At 38.8% G+C, this 26,577-nt stretch overlaps 1 protein-coding gene across 1 annotated transcript in view; it reads left to right on the forward strand.

The window, feature by feature from the left end:
- Nucleotides 1-21,672, forward strand: part of LOC308501823 (uncharacterized protein C12orf42) — a gene marked incomplete at both ends in the record, with an annotated part of 124,369 nt that extends 102,697 nt beyond the window's left edge. The window contains 2 exons of the mRNA XM_081058914.1: nucleotides 17,523-17,900; nucleotides 21,224-21,672. Coding sequence (XP_080915040.1) covers nucleotides 17,523-17,900; nucleotides 21,224-21,672 — 827 coding nt within the window. The remainder of the gene's footprint in view (nucleotides 1-17,522; nucleotides 17,901-21,223) is intronic.
- Between the last annotated feature and the right edge of the window lie 4,905 nt (nucleotides 21,673-26,577).

A 26,577-nucleotide genomic window follows, 5' to 3' on the forward strand; every position in this document is an offset into this window, starting at 1 on the left:
TAACATGTATTCTGTAACATGTAACATGTATTGCTTTCTCTCCCCCCCCCCTTTTTTTTAAAGCAAGACACTGGTTTAGGCAATAAGCAAGAATACCAAGGGCCCCGTCTTATGGAATGTACATTCTAGTGAACTAGCCAGATAGTAAACAAGTAAACAAATATAGCATAGCATAATTTCAGGCAGTAGTAAGTCCTATGAAGTTTTCCTCATATCATATGTCTTCAAATTAGGGTAAAGAGAAAGCAATGAGATTGAGAGGTGCCATTTTAGAGAAGGCAATCAAGGATGGCTTCTCTGAGGAGGTGAGACTTATGCAGATCTTGAAGGAGGCAAGAGAATGAGCCAATTCCAGTATCTAGAGAAATAACATTTTAAGCAGAGGCAATAGCAAAGGCATGAATCTTGGGTGGGAATAAGCTTGGAAAGGTAAAGAAGTTGGAGTGGAGTGAAAAAGATTGAGGGTCGTAAGGGAGAAAGGCAGAGAGGTAGGAAGGGGTTAGATCTGGTGGACTTGTGACCATGATAAGAACTTCTGCTTTTTCCGTAAGTACAATGGGAAGTAAGTGGAAGATTTTGAGTGAGGAAGTAACAGGATCTGATTAAACTTTTAAAAGGATCTCTGGTGGCTCCATTGAGCATAGACGGAGGATCATGAGAATAGACATTGGACCTTGATTGTGAGTTTTCTGCAGAGCCCTAGCTCCTGCCTGTGACAACCTGTTCTTGTCTTGCTAACCTTCCCATTCTTTCAAGAGTACCATAGCATAATAGTGAAAAGCTATGGGCTCTGAGGCCAAATGGCTTTTGATTTGAATACCAACTCTTACAATTACTATCTGTGGTGTGTTGGCCAAGATTCTGAGCAACCTTGGGCCATGTTTTCTTAATTTGAAAAAAAAAAAAAGAAACAAAACCTGAGAGTAATAATTATACCTATCTCATTGGGTTTTTATGGTGGAATTAAATTTGTTAATACAAGTAAAATGCTTTGAATGGTTCCTGACACCTTACAGTTGCCCAATCGATATTAGATATTGTTATTATTAGGTATAACCTGCCCTTTCTTGACAACAGACTCTATTGTCTATTTCCTCCTGTTCATCAGACTGCTTTCTGCTCATTCTTTATGCTTTAAGTTATTATCGGAAGCCCTCCCTATCCCCTTCATCACATTCTATTGGGCAAAATAAGTCACATGGCCAGCTCAGATTAAGGGGTAGGAAAACACAGTCTATCTCAAGATGGAGGTAAAGTCACATTGCAAAGGAAGGGTGGAGAATTGGAGCCATTTTTGCAATCTACCAGCACAGATGCCAAGAGACCCATGCCAAGAGAACTACTGCCAAATGCCACTAAAACCACACTTTTGGTCATTAAATTACCCAAGAGACCCTGTTCCAAGACAACTTCAGCATCATGTTGTGACCTTTGACCGTGGCATTGCAAAACCCAGCTTTGCTATCATCCAGAATGCTGGCTGTTCTCTTGGCTGTGTTCATTGCCTTCTCAATGGAAAGGTTACAAAAAGCAGTCTGGGCAGATGAGAGTGTGACGAGGGTTGTGAAAGAGAACGTGTGCTTGAGCAGACACATACACTTTGAGCCACCCTCAGTGGAAACAACTCCACTTGGTGGCCAGATCTGAGCAACGTGGGGCCATGGAGCTGAGGTCTGTAAGCATCAGATTCTTCAAATGCTGCCATTCTTGCTTTGCCACAAGAGCGTTGCTCAAAAAGGGAGACCCTCCTTCTGCCCATGAAAAAGGACTGCCTGCCAACACCAATTCCAGCTGTGAACATGTAATCAGCTCTTCTATGGCCCCAAAAGGGCAGACCCAGAGGCCTAAATTTAATTTTCATGCATATTTGTCTTCTCCCTCTACTTTATGCAAATACTATTTTGTCGCCAACACAAGCGCCAACTGTTTTATTTGGATAATTGCTGGAAGTCAACCCCAAACTACAGGGAGCTGCCTTTTTCAGAAAGCACATTTTGGTTAATTTTCGGTTAACAAAATTATATCTTCCTTCAGCACTTCCTTCAGCATTTCAACGATGATTTCTGTAAACATCTGATTCATTTTCGAAGCAGTTCAACACCAGTGTCAGGTTTATTATCCTCTGCACTGGGTCGGCTGGAATGAGCCGAGAAAACAGGAGCTTTACAGCCCCACAGATCATCTGCTGCTGCTGTTTTTCTTCCAAATAATTCTCTATTCATCTGGCCACAATCAGCTGGCCCTAGAGTGGCTGGAATATCCCAAGTAGAGGTTTGCGGCCATAATAGGGATGAGGGGAGAGAGCAAAATGAACTCTCATAAAACAAAGATCTTATTTTTATGGAAATGAATAGGAACTCTGAAGTAAGGATGGGACATATGGAAAAGCATAACATACGAACAGAACATTTTAAAGTACAAAGTCCTCAGAAATACTCCATATGGCCCAGCAGTATTTAAGGTAACAGAGAACGGTCCATGTTACAGCTGCAACTGTTCATTCCTGGGGTTTAGGACTCAGTTCACAAAACTGTACTTTCCAATTTGTCTTGGAAAATGCTTCCTTTGTCTAACTCCTGGGGCTAAGTCTTTTAGGGTTAGGGGGAGAGTTAAATTAATACATTATTAATTAAGATCTACAATGTTAATTGTATTTTGTTCTTAATGATAAATTACTCTTAAGTTATCCTCATCTCTCCTCCTACCATACTTAAGAGTCAACAGTTATGAAAACTCAGTGCACTTTTAGAGCCTATTTAAAGTATGTGGGCTTTAAATATTACAGCATAGTAATGCAGTGCTCAGAACTGAAATATCAATCTAAAAATGATACAGGACATTAAAATGACCTCCCTTACAAACAATTCACATACACTAATAATGCTAGTTAACAACTGCTATCCAAAGAGTCAACCACAAACTAACACATTTTACAGAGGATTTTCCAATTTTTGTCATGGTATTAAAGATGACTTGGGAAAAGTCGTGTGAACATCAAATACATTTTATTATTTAGAATTCTCCATAGATAATATGTATCTCAATATACTTTTTTTGCCCTGTATAAAAAGGAGATATTTAATTCACCAAATATGAAACGAAATCGTGTTGAATGATTGCATCATAATATGTCATAGGCCAGACCTGCTAAAGGAAAGCTCCTCTTTTTAATATCCTGGGCTGGCGCATAACTCAGATCTTTGGACAGTGACTTTGTTTTTTTATGAGTTCCATCTTAAATTTGAATTCTTAAAATGAAACAGAAATAGAAGAAAGGAACGTATAACTCCACGCAAAATTACTGAGTCTATTTTTCTGACAATGAGCATTAAAAGTCTTACTCTTACGTATTCTCTTTTAATTTTGTATAGTCTGCTGGAACTTTTACTGTGGCATTGTATTTGGTTTCTCATTTTATTTTGTCTGCACAGTCCTAATCAACGAATTTTATTTTTCCTGTCACTAAACTCTTTTTTTTTTTTTTTTTTGGCTGACTTGACTGGATGTTTGGCTTTGTGTAGACACAGCCTCGCTGTAAGTTGGCCCCTAATTCAATAATTCACCATGAAGACTGGTTTTCATCCTCAGTGTGTTGAACAGGCATCTAATCAACCATTAATTTCCTTTTTGTTGGATGAATATAATAACTATTTCTGTCTTTCTTACTGATGGGAAACAGAGGCAGAGAGGATTAGGAACTATCCTAAGTCAGAAAGAGAGGTTGTAGAATTCAGCTTCAAGAATCCCTACAGTATTCAGGAGTGGTATGGGACAGAAGGCAAGAATTTGGGGGAAAAAGAAGATGGAAGAGATGTAGTGGCTACGTGTATCTGTGGGGAACTAGACATTGAGCTCAGCACCTTAAGTCAAGCCCAGAGATTGCTTCTACCAATGAAGAGTTGGGCAGCCTTGGACAAGTCTCTTAACTTAGCCTATTTCTTCATCATCTATAGAGTAGAACAGATAAATTGGAACTGAGTCATGCTTTATATTATAATGCATAATTGCAATATTTTCAGGAGGAAATGTACAGTTATACATTATTGTTACCTGGGACCTTATCTTTTTAATTCATTAAGAAATGGTAATAAATTATACCACAGTTATGAGTGTGAAAAGCTTTCACAGCTTATTTAATCTTTTTTTTTATAAGCACTCCATTTATTTAAGAGAAATAGCAGATGAACCTAATATCATTCTTATTAATTTAGACGTTTGTGGTGGAGAGACCAGTTTTAATGTGTAAAAAAAGTGCAGTTTTATTAAAGCTATTTTTTTTTGAGTAAACATCATAGCAATCATTCTGAATTACGTTGGTCAGAAAGAGAGGTGTCTTATATGTCTAAAAGAAATGGAAATTGGGGTGAGTCAAGTTTCAGGGAAGATCTGAACCAGGAAATACGAGAACCCCTAGGACCCCGCATCTTGTATCTCTCATTCTTCCTCCATGTTATCTTTATTTCCTCAGAATAGCTTCTTCAATTAAGACTGAAAACGTGGTATTCAATAAATAACTCACAGTTCATGTTTCACAGCATCTCCCTCCAGAAAGGAATTGAGATGAGGTCTCTTAGGTCCTAAGAACAAAAATCCACTGAAGGAATGATTGTTCAGGCTTGGGTCAATTGCACAAACCTGGACCTGTCACTGTGGACTGGGAGTAGGGTACCATTTTGGATGATTTTCCCATTGTAGCTGAAGGAAGGAATCTAATAATAAGGAAGCTCTCATTAAACCACTTAAAGCCACAGGATCATTGGCCTAAAGAAAGTGTGTGTGTGTGTGTGTGTGTGTGTGTGTGTGTGTGTGTGTGTGCGCATGTGACTACACAGACAGAAAAAAATATGATTGCTATATAAGTTTAATAAAGCATCAGCAACAGAGATTATTTTTTGTAAGAATTTTCTTAAATACTTAGAGTGATTACTTTCGCATGTTAGTGCTTTTACTTAGAAAACAATGTGTACAATTAGAAAAAATGTGTACTCATCTAAGACTTTCAATTGCAATGTGGTCAGTGTCCAGTGAGAATGCAGAAAGAAATGAGCCATTCAGAAGTCTCAGAGAGTCTTGTGAGCATGAGCATGAAGACTTCATCAAAGGGGTGGTACTTACCCTGGGCCTTAAAGGCCAATAGGATGTGAACAGGTAGACAACACTCCACGTGGAGGACATTCTAAGTGGAGTCAATATACAGAGGAGGAAAGGAAGACTCAATGCTAAGACAGGTGGCTGAGTGTTTTGAACCACCATTATTTTGGGTGACTTTGCCTCTGATATGTACACTGTTATTTTGCCTAGCAATGCCCTTTTTAAAGATAGTTCAAAAACTGCCTTCTTCCTATTCTTGTCTGATTATGCTTTGCTCTGAAATAATACAGTATGAATTGATGAGGCTGTATTGTAGTTACTTGGTAACTATCGTGCAGTAAAGGCAAATTGCTCCAATGCTGAATCCTTCCTTCATGTGCATGGGAATCCCTTTATTTACCAGAAATTATTATAAGTCAAGAGGCAATGAATTCAGACTTTGATCCTGTTTTCTTATTAGAAGTTACTATTTATGTACAAATGTTTATGGAATACCTACAATGATGAAATCATTGAAATACCCCTTTTCTCTCCTCATGGAGTTTGGAGTAATTCTGAAGCAAGATAATTCAATAAGCAATTTCAGGTGTTATGCGTGTTATGATAAAGCAAGTATTATAATAAAGCAAGTCCAAGGGACTATGAGAACATATAGCAGAAGGGTCTAAGCAGTTCAGGGAAAAGGAAAAAGAAGGGAAAAAGGAGTAAAAATTGGTCAGAGGAAAGGGACCGTGGAAAACATTCCAGATAGAAAGAAAATGTCTGACTGTCAGGCGAGAGCATGAGAGCATGTTTTATCCAAGGAACCAAATAGAACTCTCTTTTCTCTCTCATTCCCCCGCCCCCCATGATTATGACAGTAAGGTCAGAATGACCTTAGCCAAGATGCAGGGTTGTCAGTAAACCCAGGCCTTTTAGTTATTTTATGCCTATTGTATTAGTCTAAATTTTATTGAAAGAATTTTCATGGACTTTTCTTTACCATTAAGATCATTCAGTACTCTGAGATGTAAAAATCTGTGATTTTTCTTTTCAGTGTAGAAAGTTCTGCCTGATTGAAGGAGATGCCATTTGGTCTAATGATTACGTCATTAAATCAATGTTTTAATTGGGTTGCCTTGTTATTCTAAACCCCTGTGGCCTCGAGGTATATTCCTTAAGCATGGTCTCTCGCCATAGTGTCTGCTGCTCCTTCAAAGAAGTGAAAGGATATTTGTTAAAAGAGGAGATCATCACTCAAGATCATTTGCCTTGTTGGTGTCAGCTGTCAGCCCAGTACATTTATTTGGACAACAGTAGATTCTGACAGAACTTATAAAGTTCTCTTTCTCGGTTGTGAAATATGATGGATGTGCCATACTGGTGACCTTTACACAAGGCCACATGTTAATATTCAGGACCTCCCTTTTGTTGGCTTTGAACAATGGCTGTCATTAAGAAAGCTTGGTTTACCAATATGCCCTCTGTTAGGATGCTGGACCACTCCCGATTGGTCACCAGGAAGTATCATGTGCCTTTGATGGAAATGACATGGAAGATGTATGGTCAAAGTGCTGTGCTCAGCACCACTGCTGTGCAGGGGAGAAAACCACTATGACCCAAATAGCCCTGCACCCAAACAATGTCGCACCAACCAAAGACAACATATTGGGAAGAAAAATGCTTGTAAACTGCATGTGTTAGAAGATGTATTGGCCAGACGGCCATAGGGCAATCTTTGAACTATTGAAATCTTTAGAAATATTGTTTGGTTCTGAAACAATACTTACAAACCTAATTAATCAAGCATAGATGGTTTATTTTCAGGCTTTCCACAGTGTGTTGCTTTAATGCAAGAATAGGGCCTGTAGGGTTCTTTTTGCTGTTTCACAGAGGCATGCAAAAACTCAGCATGGGTATTCATGTTCATACAAGTTGAAGCTCTAAATTTCAAAATAATATCTACATAGATCTCCAGTGATCCCTTCTACAAAGGCCAGGGCTGGGGGTAGCCTGGATTCCTTTTTCAATTGTTCCTTACTCTATGTGTGACTTTTTTCCTCCCTTCTCCTTGATTTTATTCATCAGAATCATTTACTCCCAGAATAATTTGAGAAAATATCGTTTCTCTCATGTTCTCTAGCTTGAGGTAAAAACACTTTTGCTTTTTTTCCTACAGAATAAATGTAATGATGGTTTGCTTTCCTGAGTATATGGTATTGAATGATGTAGTTTAAAATGTTTTCCAGTCTTAGTATCACATTTAAAAAGGGTCATTGAGAAACTGCACATCCTCAAGGGGAAAGGGTGAGAAACGTGAAAACCATTTCATGTCAGAAGGCTAAGGTGCCATCTGGAATGATACCACAGGCAGGTAGCATGAGCCTTTTGTGTCTCAAGCAAGCCGTGGTTGAAATAAGCTAATCACTCAGATGAAAGAATTGTCCAAGTACTTAGCTGCTTGCATAATAGTGCTTGGCCAGAGTTTTAGCAAGACATGAAATATTACACTGGGTCATGGCAGATGAATTGCACGAGTACAATTCCTGAGGGTCAACTCCTGGTTATTTATTTATAAATAACTATAAATATTTTTGTGGATTATCCAAGTGCTCCCCACTGTTTCCTCCAGGGCTCTGTCACTAGTCACCAGCTGGTTAGAATACGGACGGCAGGAGAAAGGAGGGGGACTGAAACTCAACCCAGAGTTCTGTAGCTTGTAAGTAATTCAGATTAAAGATTTGGTGGAAAGAAAGATGCTCAAGCTCATTATTTATCAGGAAAATACAAATTTAAACCACGATACAGGATGGCCAGTTAGTTCAGTTGGTTAGAGCACAGTGCTCATAACACCAGGTTTGCTGGTTCGATCCCCGCATGGGCTGCTATGAGCTGCGCCCTCCACAACTAGATTGAAACAACTATTTGAGTTGGAGCTGATGGGTCTTGGAAAAACACACTTAAAAATAAATAAAAGTTAAAAAAACACACCATGATGCAGTACTGTTTTATACCCACCAGAATGGCAAAAAAAAAAATTTGAAAAACACAATCAAGTAATAACAAGTGCTGGCAAAGATGTGGAACAACGTGCCACTGCTGGTGGGAGCATAAATTGGTAAAATCACTCTGGAAAAAAATGGGTATTGTATGATAAAGTTGAAGATATACATGCTCTATGACTAGGCAATTCCACTCCTGGAGAAACTAGAGTATGTGCAACAGAGGACAAATATAAGAACGTTCATAACAGCCTTGTTTGTAATATTAAAAAACAAAACAAAACTGGACTTTACCCATGCATCCATCAGTAAGAGAATGGATGAATAAATTGTGGATTTTCATATAATGAAATTAAGTAGGTCTGTGGCTGTTTTCTTTAAACTGTGTGTATATGTCATGTATACTCTTATAAGCATGATAACCTTTTGTAATGTATAATATTGCCTACATTTGACCATTGTTGTCCTGCAAAACATCAATTTCATATGATAACATCATGTTTCAAAAAAATAAAGTAATTAAAGAAAAAAATGTTCAGTACAATTAAAAAAGAAAAACCCTCAGAAACCCATAGGATTATTAGGACTGGAGAACAATTTAGAGGTCATTTTAATTTTTCTGTAAATTAGAATACTAAGACCTGGAGACTTTCATTCAATGAATACACCAGAAACCAAATGTATTGGCTCTCAAATTATACCTTATGTTTGCAATGATTTGTAGTCTAGCCCAGAAGTTTAAAAACAAAACATTGCAATGCACATCTATGTCCCTGGGCTGGATGTTGTCTGTGATTCAAGTGCAGCTGAGTAAATCTGGAGGTGTCATGGAGAAAAGGTGGTGTCTTAGGAAGAGAGTAAAGTCCATCTGAATGCTCTTCAGATACCTTCTGTTGCATGGTGAGAGGCGGACTCCATGTGTCACATTACTGGAGGAAGAAAGATGGTTGAGTGGTATCAGGAGAAAGAACATCCCTCCAGAAGGCCAGGACGGGCACCCTGATACCTAGCAGAGTACCTGAACTATGACAAGAACCTGCCCTTTTTGTGGCCACTTCCGTGTCTCCCATCCATGGTAGACATCTGTAATATCCCCATGAACTGAGACACAGCCCTGGAACTTTTCTTTAAAAAATTAATGCCACAACCAATTTGGGGTACTGGTGTTTGAGATGGAACTAGTTTCTCTACCTTGGTAGGAGACAAGACACTAAAGCTGGAATGGGTGACTGCAGTGAACTAATCAACATGGATCAATATCAGTGGGAAAAGAAGTGAAGTAGTTACCCCCAGACAAGTCTGCTGAAGGGGAGTTTGAGGTTGATGAGAAGGGTAATGCTGAAGAGCATCCATTGGAGGGTGAGAAATTCATTCACTCATTTCTTCTTTCCAAGATAATTTTCTGAGTATCTACTACCTGCCAGGTGCTTGGAATACTGTCAAAAACAATTCAGAGATGATACTTGCCTTCATAGAGCTGACATTCTAGTAAGGGATAGATGGACACTAAACTTGTAAACAATTAGATATGTAGTATATTGTTATGTTATACTGAATAAAAATAAAGCAGGGAAAAGAGACATGATGGAGGGCAGAGCGGGCCATTTTGGAAGGAGTTACCTTTTAAATCGATTAAAAACAAAGCAAAATAAAAGATTTTATTTATTCCTTCTCTTAGCTCTTCCTTTCTTTATGTATATCTGAGTTTATGACCGATGTTATTTTCCTTCTCCCTGAAGAGTTTCTCTTAGTATTTCTTGCAGATCAGGTCTGTGGGCAATGAATTCACTGTTTTTAATCTGAGAAAGATTTCTCCTTCAGTGTTGAAGGATAATTTTTCTGGATATAGAATTCTAGGTTGGTGTTGTCTTTCAAAACTTTGTAAATATTTCATTCCATTCTTTTCTTGCGTGTGTGGTTTATGATAAGAAATCCACTTTAATTCTTATCCTTATTCCTCTTTAAGGTGTTTCTTGCCCACCCTCCTTACCCAAAATTTTCTCATTGTGTTTGGTTTTATGCAGTTTAAATATGATATGCCTAGATGTAATTGTTTTTTTCTTTTTGGCATTTAACCTTGCTTAATGTTCTCTGAGCTGCCTGGATCTATGGTTTTGTGTTTGTCATTAAGTTTGAAAAGTTCTCAACCATTGTTATTTCAAATAATTCTTCAGCCCCATTCTCTCTTTTTTTCTTCTTTTGGTATTAAAATTAGGATGTACATGTGACATCTTATAAGATTGTCCCATAGTTCTTGTATTGTCCTACAAGAACTATGTCCCATAGTTCTTTTTTTTTTTTCTGTTTCTTTTCTCTCTGTATTTAAGAGTGCTTATTGACCTATATTCACACTCACTGATTCTTTCCTTGGCCATGTTCAGTCTACTGATGAGCCCATCAAATACAGTCTTCAATTCTGTCACAGGGTTTTGTGTCTGCAGTCTTTCTTTTTTGTTTTTTCTGTATTTTATTGTATATCATTTTTATTTTTATTTTTAATTTAATTTAGTTTATTTATTTCTTTGTGGTGTCATGCCTTTGGTATCTTTAATTTTTTTATCTTCTTTTTAAAAAATTTATTGGGGTGGCAATTGTTAGTGAAATTACATAATTTCAGGTGTACAATTCTGTATTACATCATCTATAAATCCCATTGTGTGTTCACCACCCAGAGTCAGTTCTCCTTTCATTACCATATATTTGATCCCCCTTACCCTCATCTCCCTCCTCCCATAAAAATTGCATATATTTAACGTGTACAACATAATGATTTGATACACATATGCATAGTGAAATGATTACTGCAGTCAACTAATTAACATGTCATCTTCTCACATAGTTGCCATTTTTGTGTGTATGTGTGAGGAGAGCACCTGAAATTTACACTTAGCACATGTTTAGTATGAATCCAGTATTATTAACTATAGTCATCATGCTGTCCATTAGCTCTCTAGACTTATTCCTCCTATATAGCTGCACCTTTGTACCCTATGAACAACATCTCCCCATTTCACCCACCTGTCCCTGGTATATCTTGTTCTACTCTCTGCTTCTATGTGTTCGATGCTTTTGGATTCTACATATAAGTGAGATCATGTAGCATTTCTTTCTGATTCTTTCTTAGAGTTTTCATCATCTTTTTATTCACCTTACTCATGTGCTCTTTCATGTTGCCTACTTTCTCTATTAGAAACCTTAGCATACTAAGCATAGTTATTGTAAATGCCTTCTCCGACATTTCCAACATCTGTGCCATAGCTGAGTCAGGTTTATGCTTGTTTTGTCCCTTCGGATTATATTTTTTCTTGCCTTTTGGCATGCCTCATTTTTGTTGAAAGCCAAGCATGATGTATCAGGTAATCGGAACTGAGATAAACAGGTCTTTGGTGTGGGTTTTATGTTCATCTGGCTTGGTGTTGGGCTGTGTTTAATATTTGCTATAGCTGTAGGTGCCAGAGGCTTCAAATTTCTCCACGGTTCTCCCTTTTGCCTCCTCTCTGGATGGTGGGCTTCCCTGACTACTCTTCCTGAGAGAGAGTCTGCATTTTGCAGCTTTTTCAACTGAAATCCTCTATTTTCCCCCTGGAGACCTGTTTGTGTAATGAGAAAGTGGGGGCGAGAGGAAACAGTCTATTATCTTATGATTAAATCTTAGTCTTTTAGTAGGTCTATGTCCCTGGCTGTGACCTTCAAAAGTGTTTCTTAGCTTAGGTGAGACAAGAAGGTTAACGGGGGCTGCAGTGGGAAAAAATGCCCCACCCTCAGCTGGGGTAAGCCTCTTATAGGTGTTTGTGATGAAGAATGTGCTGAGCCTATGTTACAATGATTGTCCTTTCCTTCCTTGCATCTGAGCTATGAAGGGACCTTTCTCAGATCCTCAGCTTGAGAAACTGGTGGGGTTCTTTTGGGTAAAACCCACTGAAGCACAGGGAACCCCTAAAAATGGAGTCCTGAGGAGTTTCTTACTCTCAAGATAGTCTGTACCCAGATTCCAGGAAGTCATCAAAATTACCATTTAAACACACCTACTAGCGTATAACTCCAGAAGCTTCTACCCCAGGTAAACAGATCTTGGTTTGACTCTTTGGATTCATCTGTCTCTCTAGGTTTTGAGATGGCCTTTTGCTCTGCAAACTAAGTTCTTTGTTGGACCCAAATAAAGTTGTTGATTTTTAGTTTGTTCAGCTCTTTCTTGTTGTAAGAATAGGTTTGGCAATTTCCAAGCTGTTTCCATGTGGGAATTGAAACCAGAAATCCATTTCATTTATTTTTCCTATCCACCATATTATCATTATCCCCATTTTACAGATAAAGAAAATCAAGCCCAGATTGTCTAGCTCTTAATCACTATGCAGAACTACCATACACATCCAAGCTGGCATCACTGCACACTTGGCTGACTGCTAACTGCCTTCTAACTGGCTTCCACTCTTGTCCCCTTCTGCCCACTTTCCCTTAGAGAAGTTATTCAAAGGTAAATGTTGCTGTCATCACTCATCCATGTGAAACCTTTAGTAGCTTTCCCTCACCCGTGGTATAATCTCCAGACCTTGCCTGCCCCTTCCCTCCTGCTCACTTCTATTCAGCTACTGTGGCTAATGTTCCTCGGAACACATGACAGTCCTTGTCAGGCCGGAATGCCCTTTCTCCCCCCTCTGCGTGACAATGTCTTTCCAGCCTTTGGTTCAATCCCAGATTAAATGTTACTTTCACAGGTCTCCACTCATTGTTTCTCTGTCTCAGCCTCTTGCTTTCCCCTTGATATCACTGTCTACCATTTGCAACTCCTTAGTTTTGACCTTTTTGCCATCTCCCCCAGTAGATTGTAAGCTCCACAATGTCAGGGACCACATTTGCCTTGTTCTGTTGTATCCCCAGGGACATACACAGGGCAAGACATATAGTAGGCATGCAATAAAAATTGTTGAATGAAGGTATGAATAAAATGAGGCAAACTGAATGGATGGAAAATATATTATTTTCCAATTGTGTCCTTATTGCTGAAAGAGGCCATTCAGGAGCTCCAGAGGGAGAGGGGGGAAGACATATTTTCAATAAAAATAGCAATAATAATAATAATAATAGCCAAGTCTTGCTGAGTATTTCCTATGTGCCAGGTGCTGCTCTAAGCCCTTGTTTATTAACTCAATCTGCATCTCAGCCCTGTGTAGTAAGTATTATTTTTATTGCCATTTTATGAATGGGGAAACTAAGGCCAGGAGCACTTGTGTAGCCTGGCCTAGGTAACACAGCAAGGAGGGGTAAAACATAGGTTTGACCCAAGAAGTCTGGTCTCAGAGCTTGTGCAGTTGGCCTCTAAGCTCACCACGGCTCAGGGCTTGATGCAGCCCAGACTCTTCCACGGACTCAACCCCAACAGCTTGAAAATGACTCACTCCATAGGAGAAATAGTGAGTGGGAGGAGGCAGCCTTCGTTAAACTCCATTATGTGGTCTCAGGAGGCTTTTAAAGAGTGTACATTGGAGTTTTTAGCATTCATGAAAGGCCTATTGAAGGTTTACGTTTGATTTCAGATATGCAGGAGAGGAAATCGGTTAGCTTTAGTCCCTATTCGTGCCTGCAGTCAAGAGCAAAATGAGCTTTGGGGAATTAATCGTCTTTGGATTTCATTTCTCCTTCTAGAACAGTTGCCTCTAGTCGTTTTATAACATGAACATGCTGGCGTTAGAAGCCCAAGAGAGTGGGGAAGACAGAGCAGGGATACAGAGATGCAGAAGTTAAGGATTGAGGGATAGCTGCCAGGAGCGGGTATGAAGGAGTGTGGCATCATGCCACTGGTATCTCAGAGGGGTTGAATGTGCAGGATTTACCATATTTGTCTTTTTCTAATGAATAGCAACGAAGAAGTCAGCATCTGCCATGATTTATCATGAGCTATTTTGCAACTCAACAGAGACAAATTGCTTCTGTAAAATACATTTAGCTCCCAGGTTTATTTTATTGTACCTTGAAATCTCCTGTCTGCCACAATATTATTTCGAATGAAATTAGCAACAGATGGAAGACCTGCACTACAATATAAGAGGCAAAGTTGCCTACACATTAAAAGAAACTGCAGAACTTGAATGTTGGGAAGAATTTTTGAACAAACAAAACCCTAGTAAACCAGTGCCTCAGCAATTGGGAAAAGTTGGGCCCTTACTTACTCCATGAGTGAACACATGGAGAGGTAGCCTGGGGGAACGGTTAGAATGTGGGCTTTCATGGGAGCTGATTTCAGTCATTGGGCTATGGGCAGAGTTCTCAACCTGAGGTGCACTTTCTTCTTCTGTACATTAGAAGTAATGCTGATAACATTTACTAAGGGCTAAGGCATGAACAGGAGGGTAATGCCGGACCGGTGGTCAGTGCCCACTATTTGTAAGCGTTTATTGAGGACTTTTGTTTCCTTCCCTTCATCAAGCCCAGTACATGGCAGCCATGTTTCCTCTGGCACTGTTGGCACTGATTGTGTAGTGGAAAAACAAAAACCTTCTCAAGCTAAGATGTGGGCGGTCAGAGAAGCCGCCGCCAGCTTCTCTGATGCCTGACTAGTGTGTGGACAAGATGCTTACTCTCTGACCTCAGTCTCTTCCTCAAAAAAGGAATGAGATAAAGCATTTTTTGGGCTCAACTGGGCTAACTAGTATGAAAGCAAATGAAATGTAAAGGAATATACAAGTTGTAAGATGGTGTATAATTCTAATTCTGAAATGAAGTCTGTCCACAGAGCAGTAAAACTGAGGAGAAAGACATCCTTAACTTCGTGGTCATAGCATGTTCATGATTGTGTAGACTGAATAAAGTTTATAACAATACCCGAAATTTCTGATGAGTGTTTAGACCAGTGACTCCCTGATTATACGTCTCTGAGGGGGTTACAAACAATATGTACTGGGGTCTTGGGACCACACATCTGTAGTTTTCAAAGCATGCCAGATATTGGCTAATGTGTAGCCAGGATTGAAAAATACTGAAATTAGACTTAAGAGGTTTGTAAACTAACAAAGAGCACTGGACTTTAAATCATGAACAATGGATTTTGGCTCAAGTTCTGTCACTATCTTGGTGGTTAAATTTGAAAAAATTAAAAAAAAAGAGACTGGAAGCCATTGGAGATTGCAAAAGGCCCTTCCATTTCCAACAGTCTCTGTTGTCTCTTTTTAATGCCCGAAAAACTGGTTGTTCTATTCAATTCAGGCAACTTGACAGTTGTATCATAGAGAAAACCTGAAATTCTTTCAGGGCTCTGTGAAACTGGGAGGCTTTGGGTTTCCATATTGAAGTCCATTTTGCTCTAATCAGCTGGTCAGTTTAGTCTCAAAATGATTGATTCTGTTAGCCTGAGGAATGTTTTGTCCTTGGAGTGGTATCCTAGTGTATGGTTTTGGTAAAATAACTATATAAGTAAATATAGTCATCACCTGTCTCAATAGATAAGGCGACTTTCAGATTCTATCTATCTATCTATCGATCAATCTATCTATCATCTATCTAAATATGCCTTATATATTACAAATACAAAGTTAGTTATCTGCTCTTCTGATAAACAATGAGGTCTGATGCAGAGGTAGTGGGACTCAGGCTTCTGGAGATGTCTACACAGAGGTGGATGAGGGTGGTAAGGTCTCTTTCAACCTGTATTCAACCCATAACTTCTAAGATGAGAAGGTGTATAGAGTACCGTCAGGGCTTCCATTCCATTCTTGATATTTGAACAACAGAATGAGGGCCAATCAAATACCATTGGTTCTGGTGGTGTTGATTTTCCTTTGGGATCAAGAGTCCCAGGGCTACTGTTTTGAAAGACTCTAGATGTTTCTCTGCATTTGGGAAAGCTTGATACATTTGTCTACCATTTCAAATTTTGGGCTTCATAATGAAATGGGGCAATCAATTACAATTAAGAGCTTAGTCATTCTAACGTGTTAGAGGGAGCTGAGCCTTCTAGAGCTCTAAAATCTGCTTAGGCACACAGTTTGCAAATGCATTCTCATGGCCAAAGCTGACTATTTATAAAATCATTTTCTGAGATGAAGATGGTATAGAAAGATATAAATGATAGTGTGACTTTTATATGGCTGACCATAGGCCGAAGATGCAAACTAGTGGCCTGTGCTGATTCAGAGAGCAGATATGTTTTGTGTAGCCCACACTGTATTTAAAAAAAAAAAAAAAGGAGTGTGTTAATGACATTTAAAAATCAGGAACACACACACACACACACACACACACACACACTCACACACTCACACACACACGTGCTTTTCCTGAAAATCCAGAAAAATCTGTCTACATAGGCCCACTTTCCCTCATGGCAACAAAGACAAAATCTGAGAAGTGGCTGGCCTTTGTTGATGGGACATATACTCTCAGGGTGCCCCTACTTGGCCCTTCTCTCATTTCTATTATTTTCAAGGCCCCTGGAGGCATGTGCTTTGATTCTTCCTCCTGTGGACAAGGTTGTGGTTTAAGAGTGTGTCCTGGAAGCTTCCATGGCCGGCACCCTCTTTGCCATTGTGTGCACCTGGAGCACAGGGAATGAGTTTTGTTAAGAGATTCCGTTGCATAGAACCCAAGAAATTGACTTCCTTCCTCCTCTCATTCCATACCTTTCCACAGTTTTCCTCTTGTCTATACCCCAAATTTGAACACTTTTTTTTTACTGTTGTTTTGAGTGAAAAGGACTGCTGTCAATAATTTCCCTGGGACACGTGTACATTGGGACTACTATGGGTATACCAGTTTTCTAGGACTGCTGTAACAAAGGACCACAAACTGGATGGCTTAAAATAAAACTATGTTCTCACAGTCTGGAGGCCAGAGGTCAGAAAAATTGGCATCTTCTGGAGAAGATAGACACATCGATGATACATTGTTCCAGTCTCGCCTCCGTCATCCCATGGCATTCTTTCTGTGTGCCCGTGTCCTTTTTTTCTTCTTATAAGGACACTAGTCATATTGAATTAAGGCCTCAGCATAACGACCTCATCTTAACTCGATTGCTTCTGCAAAGACCCTTTTTCCAAATAAGGTCACATGCACGAGTATAGAGGGTTAGGGCTTCAAGGTATCTTCTTGGGGGACACAATTCAACCCAGAAGCTTCAAACTAGCTTTGTGACCTGTAGAATGGATGTAATAATAGTGTCTGTTAGATATAGTTCTTGTGAGGATGAAATAACCAATATTTCCAGGCCCTCCTATAGTGCCTACAACAGAGCTGAACTCCACAAAAGCATTTTCAGTCTTTTTGTTCTCTTTCCACATCTCTTCCCTCCTCTTCTTCTCCACTCAGTCACCCAGATCCTTGACTTTTGTGTCATTTTTGTTTGCTGAGGATAGAAATAGGAAACAAATACAAATCCATCCTTCCTGTCATTAATTTAGTAGGTGATATTGCAGTGATAGTCTTTCAAACTAATGTGTTTCCCTGTTATCATATTTCCAGAAAGGATTCAGACTCCAGTGGCATGGAAAAAACAGCTTTATACTTGCCAGTACAACACCCCCAGGTCTCCTCCTGTAAGTGTAGTTTCTTTTGAAGAAAACAAACATGGAGAAACCAGTCCCTCCCCAACACCATCCCATGAATGGGACGAGACCACATTGATCCTCACTGTCAGACAAGGAATTAATGAGAGGGATCGAGGAACACCCAAGCAGGCCTCGAGCCGTCCATTTTGGGAACAACAAATGACAAAAAAGCCTATGCAGTCTTCCTCAGTATACCCGGCACTCCTGGAGGCTGTAGGCACGCACATCATTAGACATGTGAGACTTCAGAACCAGCCGTCTCGAAATTCCAAGACAGACATTGTCCCATCTGGTAAGTCTCACTTTGGGCTCCTAGTTCTTTTATTTTTTATTTTTTTGTCTTTTCAATTGGTTAGATTTTGTTTTTTAATGTCAATATAAACAGCAAAGTTACTGACTCAATGGCAGATCCTATCCTAGAAGGTTCTATAAGAACTGCATCAGACAGTTTTTAATGGAAGTCGACTTGTTGCCAAGTATTGTATTGGAGAGTGTAAGTTGGTAACAAGTGTGAGTTGATAACAAGTTATTTGATGATTCAGGTATTATACCAGATAATAATGATAATGATAATTGTCATCATCATCATTCCAGCCCCCATTTATTAAGTTCTCACCATGTGGTAGATACTGTGCTGAGCATTTCACATTTTTTAATGAAATCCTCATATACCACTCTCAGACAGATAATGTGATTATCACCATTTTAAAGGTAAGAAAGCTGTGAATTCATAGCACAGAATAAGATGTATGATAACGAAGTGTCTTCAAATCACAAACAGGAGGAATGATGAAAAGTAAGGAAATGGACCAGAAGGAATAAGCTTTGGAACCAAGAAGATCCAAGCTTTTTCCGTTTCAGTTCTATAGCCATGATAAAGTCCCCAAAATGTTCTTTGACCCCAGTATTTTCATTTGTGAACTAATGACAAACCTGCTTTCAAGAGATATTGTAACTAGGAGACCGACATATGTATATATATATGATTCCCTGAACATAGCAGAGAATGAATGGCAGTTGTGGTGATGGTGGTGTTGTTTATGGTTTTGATATTCAGACTGGAGGAGAGAAAATGTAAGGAAATAATGCGTATCTCCAAATATTCTAGGAATTGTAATGCAGAAGAAGGATCAAACTGCTTTTATGTAGCTTTTTTTTTTTTTAGGGAACTTTTTTGGTGGGTTTTTCTGAAATGTTTGTACAGTTTGTTGGAATTCACCAAAAGACATATTTTGACTCAATAAAAAGGAGAGCGTTCTTTGAACTAGAGGAGAACATACTCCTTGGGCTAGAAGTGTTTGAGTATGGGCTGGGAGACCATCTAGCAAAGATGCTGAATCAGAGATTCCTTCATTTCTGGGAAGCTGGGCTTGAGGACAGGATGCTGAGGATGCTGGTTAGTTAGCATTTTTTGTCTTATTGTGTATAAAGCAAGGTGCTAAGATCTGAACACTCATCTTCAGTTTTGATCCATGTGGCCACCCTTTGAGATAAGCACTGTTATTTTCCCATGGTTTAGATACAGAATTGGAGGCGTGTAGTGATCCTGCAACTTTAGAACTGGAACCAGCTTTCAAACCCTCCAATTATACTCCAGGTCAGAGCATTTTTATATTAAGGTTCTAAAAATGACAATAACAGCTTGTGGGGATTGAGCACTCACTAGGTACTAGGTATTTTACATTTTATCATGTTCTTTCCTCAAATACTTAATTAGTTCAGTTTTTCCTTTCCTTCAGGTCTTTGCTGAAATATCACCTATGTGGGTCTTCCTAACCTTTCCTACTGTGTTTTGCTCCTTAGGATTTACCATCTGCTAACACTTACACATTTCATCATTTCTTATTTAATAGGCTACTTCCGTTCCCATTTGCTTTCCCCACAACTACAATGGCAGCTCTGTAAGTACAGGGATATCGCCAGCTTCATTCCTTCCTATATCTCCATTGTCTAGAATACTGCCAGGCACATAACAGACACTCAAATATTAATGGATGAATAAATGCATAAATAAACAATTCCACTAGCAACCCTGTGAAGTAGGTAATACAATTCTCATGTGTCAGGTAGGGACAAAGAAGCTTAAGCCAGGTGATGTGCCAGGATTTGAATCTATGATGGTCTGGCCCCAAAGCATCGTTTATTCTATTATACCCCACAGCCCCTCTAAGACAGTTTGTTACAAAATTCATCATTATCAAAGCATGTTCAGGGAAGGAATTTTTATTCTTTGGTTAAAGACACAGAACAGAGTATTCTGTTTAGGTCATATTCTGTTGCTCCAAATTCCAGAGCTGTGTCTGTGTTCTCTGCTGGAATCTTCTTACACTGATTATTGACGCCAATGAATGGGTTATCTGCCAAAGCTGGAAATCCAAACTGACAAACAGCTATTCAGGATCTAGTTTTCACAAGCCAATGTGTTTGGTTCTCTGAAAGCTTTTATTTACGTAGAGATATTGAAAGGTCATCCCACTTTATTTCCAGGAAATAATTCTCACAATGGAGAAATCAGATTCATTAAAATGTTTCACTCTTTGACTTGGTTATGTTGAGTGTATCATTGGAGATGCTCAATACATACCAGGTATAGAACAAACAGTATGTGATGAACTAAATTGAATTACCCAGAGATAGACTGGCTATTTGATACCGACTGTCGGGAAGGTAATGTACATTGTAAACCTTTTACATATTTTTTAAATTTGAAAATGATCCTGTAGGTTGTTCCAAATATTCTAGACATCTTCATGCTGTTCAAAGCCCTTAAAAAATGTGTAGAAAATGATTTAAAACATGCAAATTATCTTAATTAACTACTGAAAAATTAGACTTTAATTTGTGTGGGTCAACGGGCAGAATTTCTCAGGTAAAAACTTCAAATTGTATATATATGATATACACATACACATATTATATATGTACATATGGAAATGCAGGTGGAACATATACATACATATATATTCTTTTACAGTATTGGCTGTATTGTAAAAAATACCTCATCTTTTATATGAATATATGATTTGGTTGAACAAAGAAAAAAATCAAATCTATTATTATTAGTGTGCATGTATGTGTAGAGCCAGCATTATATTAATTCACTATTTTTTTATTTTTCAGCTGATTTGAAAGTTCTAATAAAACTCATGAAGTAATTGCCTCTTAGATTTTTAAATTATCAGTTGTAAGGCTAAATCAGCTGTGGATCCATTTGTTTTGCATACTTAACTCCACTTAATAATTTTCTATTCACAAACTTTGTCCAAATTTAGAATTTGAGGCCCTGTTTTAGTCACCAATTCTTCTGGTTCTGTCTTTTTAGAAGTTTTGAACAGTTTTCCCTAAAATAAAAAGTTTTATGAGGATTCTGTAAAAAATATTTGGAGGCAGTGCTTCCAAAAATTAGGAAAGGGACAGATAGCATTTTATTTTCTTAAAGAAATGTGGGGGAGCATGTAAGGATAATGTCAGGGCATTTTCCCCCCTCTCATTGAACATTGCAAATGTTGATTTCTCAAACTTTCAGTTATGAGAATTTGGTTTTTTTACAAGTCCCAGCAGGGCGGGTAAATTCCACACATTTCTATGTCACTCCTGCCCTTTTTTGTCCTCCAGGTACTGCTGTGAGGCCTTCTACTGCCATCGGTCTCTGCAGGGGAAGCCAGACCCCCTTTGCCCTCTCCGGAGTCTCCTGGAGTTCCTCAGAGGCCAAGCTGGAGGAGAGGATGGCAGCCACAGTAGGCCCTCTGGCAAACCCAGATTCCCAAAGCAGGCTCCAGGGCGTGCCCGGAAATCCAGTGGGAAGAGGCACAGTTGCCATGGCAATGGAGATGCTCCCCAAGCATCCTCATCCCCTGCGGAAAAGGGGGCTGAGGGCAGACGCCTCCCTCCAGGGCAGTGTGGCAGGAGCGCCCCTTCCTCAGCTTGCCAGGGCTCCCACCCATCTCCCCTCAAAGAGGTTAATCAAGGCTTGCTCTTCTCCCCCCTCCCGCCCACCCCAGCGTTTCCATACGGTTTGTTCACAGGCCCCTCCTAGGCCGGGGGTGAATGCTCACTTACATTGACCGCTGCGAGGGAATTGTTCCGCAAGGGCTGCCCATCTTCAAATCAATGCCTGCCCAGAACAACAGAAAGGGCCTCAGATGTACTGGTTTCCACAGAACCATTGTTAGGCTTTTGTGAAGTAGTTTTGAACCTAATAAATAATGTCAAAAGTCTCCATCGTAGCCAAAAATGTTCCTTTTGAAGCATTTCTAATAGTATTTTTGTTCTGCGTTGTCTCCAAGTGTCACAAAGAATTTGTGCCTTACAATGGGAATGGGGTACATCGCGTGCCACTTCCCAATGCGCCTGAAGGCACAGCGAGGACCCTTCTTTGTTTCCCTCTCCCAGGTAAACGGCTTCACTTGCCAACCTGGGCTTTGGTTTAAGGATGTTTTCTAAGGGCCTTTTGAATTTTTAAACAGAGGTTTGGAAAACATAAGTGAATGTTAGTAATTTAACATTCAAACATGAAATTTGATTACTTCTGAGGTGCCTAGGAGAATTCTTCAGGCTATGTTGTTTTTTATGTCAGTAACTTGAGGCTGGATCTTCTTTTGAGGCTCTGAAAGACTTGGAACTAAGTTTAGTGCACAAAACATGCTGAATGTTCTGATTTGTGATAAAAAAAAAAAATCCGGGAGCAGTTTTGGGAGCATTTTATCAAAGTGGTCATTTTAGGCGCTGCTTTTGATTTTGGTTAATTTAAATTAAACATGGCTTTGCATCATGATGCAAATAGAGACTGACCTTATCAAATTATTTTATGGGTTTATTTTTTTCTTTTTAATGTACTATTTTCCTTTCAATATTGAGAGAGAAATATAAATCAGTATGACCAATATATCCATATACAAGGTACACTCAAGTTCCTTGAAATTTTCCTACAGGCTTGGATTCACAGAGTTTGATACATAGAAATTGTAATATATTATGTTTGGACTTTAGACTTGGTGATACATCTGTTTCCTAAATTTGAGACTTATCATTAAATCTCAAGTCCAAATTTAAGTATCAAGGTTTTCAATAGGAACGATATGTTATAACCAGTAACTGATTAACATTTGGGAATCCGTTTAGTCCTATGAGGATGATTTGATGTCTTTGAATATTAATGTCCTCTAGGAGTAAGTATGATTCACAGCCATCTGGTTGCCTGGGCCTCGGTCCCTGGACCTGTGGTTTCTACAGCACAAGCCTGGAGAAAACGCCATCCTGGCCCTGCATTTTCCTGGCGGGGACTGGCAGCTCCTGGGTTCCTCGCAGTCTTTTGCCTGGGTTTCAGCTGTGTTGCCGGGGAAGGGAGCCATGTCGCAGCCATGCCCCTCAGGTGGAAGTGGAAGGCAGGGCGTCCAGTTGAATATTAACGTCCTCAAGAAAAAAAAGTTATTCCCAAACTTTAGAGTTTGTCACGTTCCAGAGTAATATGCTTTTATCATAAATATGTTATTTATTTATTTTTATTTATTTATAACATGATTTTATTACAAGAGAGTATACAGGTTATCAGTGCTGGTTGCTATGGTTTCTTGAGGGTATAATGGCATCTGCTCACCAGAGTCATATGACAACCGTAAGTTCAACTTCATGCCGTTTGGTTGGAAAAAAGTGTGGTCAAACTCATAGATTGCCGTAAAATTTTGATTCTGGGGTATTATAATTTCCTATTTAATTATGCATTAGTACAAACTGATTTTTTTTTTAGAGCAAGAAATCATTGCATTAAGTGATTTAATTTCAGGAGTAGAAAATATTTTTGATACAGTAAATGGGTTCCATTACCTGAAGTGCAAAATAGTGGATTTACTAAAAATACAATACAGAAGAAACAATTCTGTTCAGAATTGAGAAAAGGGTTATAAGCAAAAGATGATAAATATGTGACATATCATATTCTAAGGCAGTTTTCCAAAGCACGTGCCATGGAACGCGGACATTAAAAAGTTGCTTTGTGAGATGGAGAGTCTGAGAGATACGGCTCAGCATGCTTCCTCTTAGTGAGTCACAGTAACATATTAAGGATCCTGAGAAACGCCATGATAAAATCTGAGGGGCTGGCCCGGTGGCTCAGGCGGTTGGAGCTCCGTGCTCCTAACTCTGAAGGCTGCCGGTTCAATTCCCACATGGGCCAGTGGGCTTTCAACCATAAGGTTGCCGGTTCAACTCCTGGAGTCCCACAAGGGATGGTGGGCTCCGCCCCCTGCAATTAAGATTGAACATGGCACCTTGAGCTGAGCTGCTTCCTGGATGGCTCAGTTGGTTGGAGCCCATCGGCTCAACCACAAGGTTGCTGGTTCCACTCCTGCAAGGGATGGTGGGCTGCGCCCCCTGCAACTAGAAAACGGCAACTGGACCTGGAGCTGAGCTGCACCCTCCACAACTAAGACTGAAAGGACAACAACTTGACTTGGAAAAAAGGCCTGGAAGTACACATTGTTCCCCAATAAAGTCCTGTTCCCCTTCCCCAATAAAATCTTTAAAAAAAAAATCTGATAATTCTGTTTAATCTAGTGTTTCCTAACTTTCTTTGACCAGGCAACCTTGATATATATGTGTATGTTTGTGTATGTATACACGTATGTATATGTAATTTTTAAAAAATAACACCTATTAATATCTTTCCGCACTAGTGTCCTGTGAAACACACTTGAGAAAACATTGCTAAAAACTCTGCTCTAAATATGCCAAAATTCATATAAACTGGTAGGGTTCAAAGTAGGGATTTCTTTTCAGAGAAGTGAAGAAAGAATCAGAACTAAAGAAAGCAGCCCTTAATAAAACACCCATTCTTCCTTGAAGGAATATAGCGAGCTGCCTCTGTCTATTTTTCCTCCTTTGGGTTGTGGGTGGTTGGGAGAAGATTAATTGGTTCAGCTCTGACCATTCTGAGACAGTCATGGATGAGGACTATTTCCAGCTTTGGCTGTCATGGTCGTGGGCTGCAGGTGTTTAAGTTCTTCTGAACGACGGCTGCTCTTGTACTAGAACTTGACACAAATGTACCCAAATAAACATAGTTAAATCTTTCCCAATGCCATTATTTCTGAGAATATTGTTTAATTAAACAGTTATTATTGAGGATGAATTAATTTTAGGAAAGTAATGATATGTTTATTTGTAGTAGTGTTACTAAGGAATACACAAGTCCTATGGTATAAAATAATTGTTGCTAAGATTCTGAATTACGGCCTGCTTTTATTTGTTAAGGGGAACATGATTTGACTTATGGTACATTTATTACTACATACTCTCAGTGTCTTCTAAGAAAGATAATATGCCACTTTCGCAAAAAAATGTTTTTCTGAAAGTTGCATTGGAAAATAGATATTAATAATTTTTTTTTAAAAATGGTGCATCGAGAAGCTAAACATTTAAGATACTTTAGTGAATAATGTTTACAAATGAGAAATCCTTTTATAACATGTAAAATAAAATAATAATTATAATACAGATAACATTCGTTGAGTATGTATTATGTATGAGGGACTGTTCTGAGTGTTTATTTAGGATGTATTAATTCATTTACTCCTCACAATGGCTACATGAAGTATTTTCTAGTATTGTTATCTCCATTTCATAAATGAGGAAGCTTTATTTTTAGCAATAATAAGATATATGTATATATCTATGTATATACATATGTACATGTAAGCTTTAAAAACTATATTATTATATATTATAAAATTTTATTTCATATATTAATATAAAGCTATATTATTATATACTGTATTATTAAACCTAGCATATATGTACATATGACTACATGTGTGTATTCCATCTATGTAGATAACATCTATAAATCAGATTTTATGCCATGCTATTGGTGCTTAAGTGAGGAAAGTACAGAAATTCTACTTACATCCCCTCTCCTCCTGATAACAAGGTGCAGAGTGGGAGGTGGTAACTGTGGGTTGAGGACTTATAATATGTTTAAATTCTTTGAAGAGCAAAGTAGGGTGAGAGATTATTGTCACATAGTTCTTTTTGTTTGAAATGTCATCATCCCTGTGAACGAAGGCTCAGAAAATAAGGGAAGGGAAGGTAGTTTTGAGGTTTACTAAAGATGGCAACACTTTTCAAGGTTATTGGAGCTGACTGACCTCAGACTTGTGGAAGGGATGTGATGTTGTAGAGGGAGAGTTAATGAAGAGCTAAGACGCTGGGGCCGATTGGATCTGAGGCACCAAGAATGTGTTCCTGTAAATGTGATCTACGCTCAATGTCCCTCCATCATTTGGCTGGAGTTTCTTCACTGTTAAGTTGGGATAACATAACATGTTCTGTTTCCTGCAAAGATAATTTGGGGATTAAGTTTTCTATTAAATCAAACATTTTAGAAAGTCAGAGCACTATGCAAATGCAAGTCATTACTTGTGACTAATATCAACAATAATTATAAATACCGTCATTGGTTATAGAGAGCTAATTATAAATACCATCATTTTTATACAGAGCTAATTATAAATACCATCATTGGTGTTTATATAAATACCATCATTTATAATTATAAATAATTATAAATACCATCATTGATTATACAGAGCTAAGGTCTTATAGATCCAATTGCCATACACTGACAATGAGTATTACTTCTGGTGACCATGTGATTATGTCCCTTTCTGAGAAGCTTTTATGTACCACCTTCTTTATCTTCATCACAACACTATGAGGTAAGTAGTAGTATCTCACTTACGGATGAGGAAACTGAATGAAACACAGAGAGACAAAGCAATTTGCCCAACAATGATAGTGAACTACAATGTATGTAGTTGAAAAATTAACAACTATTACGTTCAGAACTTCCAATTTAGAAAAGATCAATTTAGAGTGCAGCATGCCAGTTGGCAGTACTTACCAACAGGAGAACTTTTAGCCCAACTCTCTGTAAAAGTCTGAAACTACCCAGAAAAGGGGAAGAATAAGGCAAT

This window comes from Rhinolophus hipposideros (genome assembly GCF_964194185.1).
Source record: "Rhinolophus hipposideros genome assembly, chromosome: 9".
Taxonomy (NCBI): Eukaryota; Metazoa; Chordata; class Mammalia; order Chiroptera; family Rhinolophidae; genus Rhinolophus; species Rhinolophus hipposideros.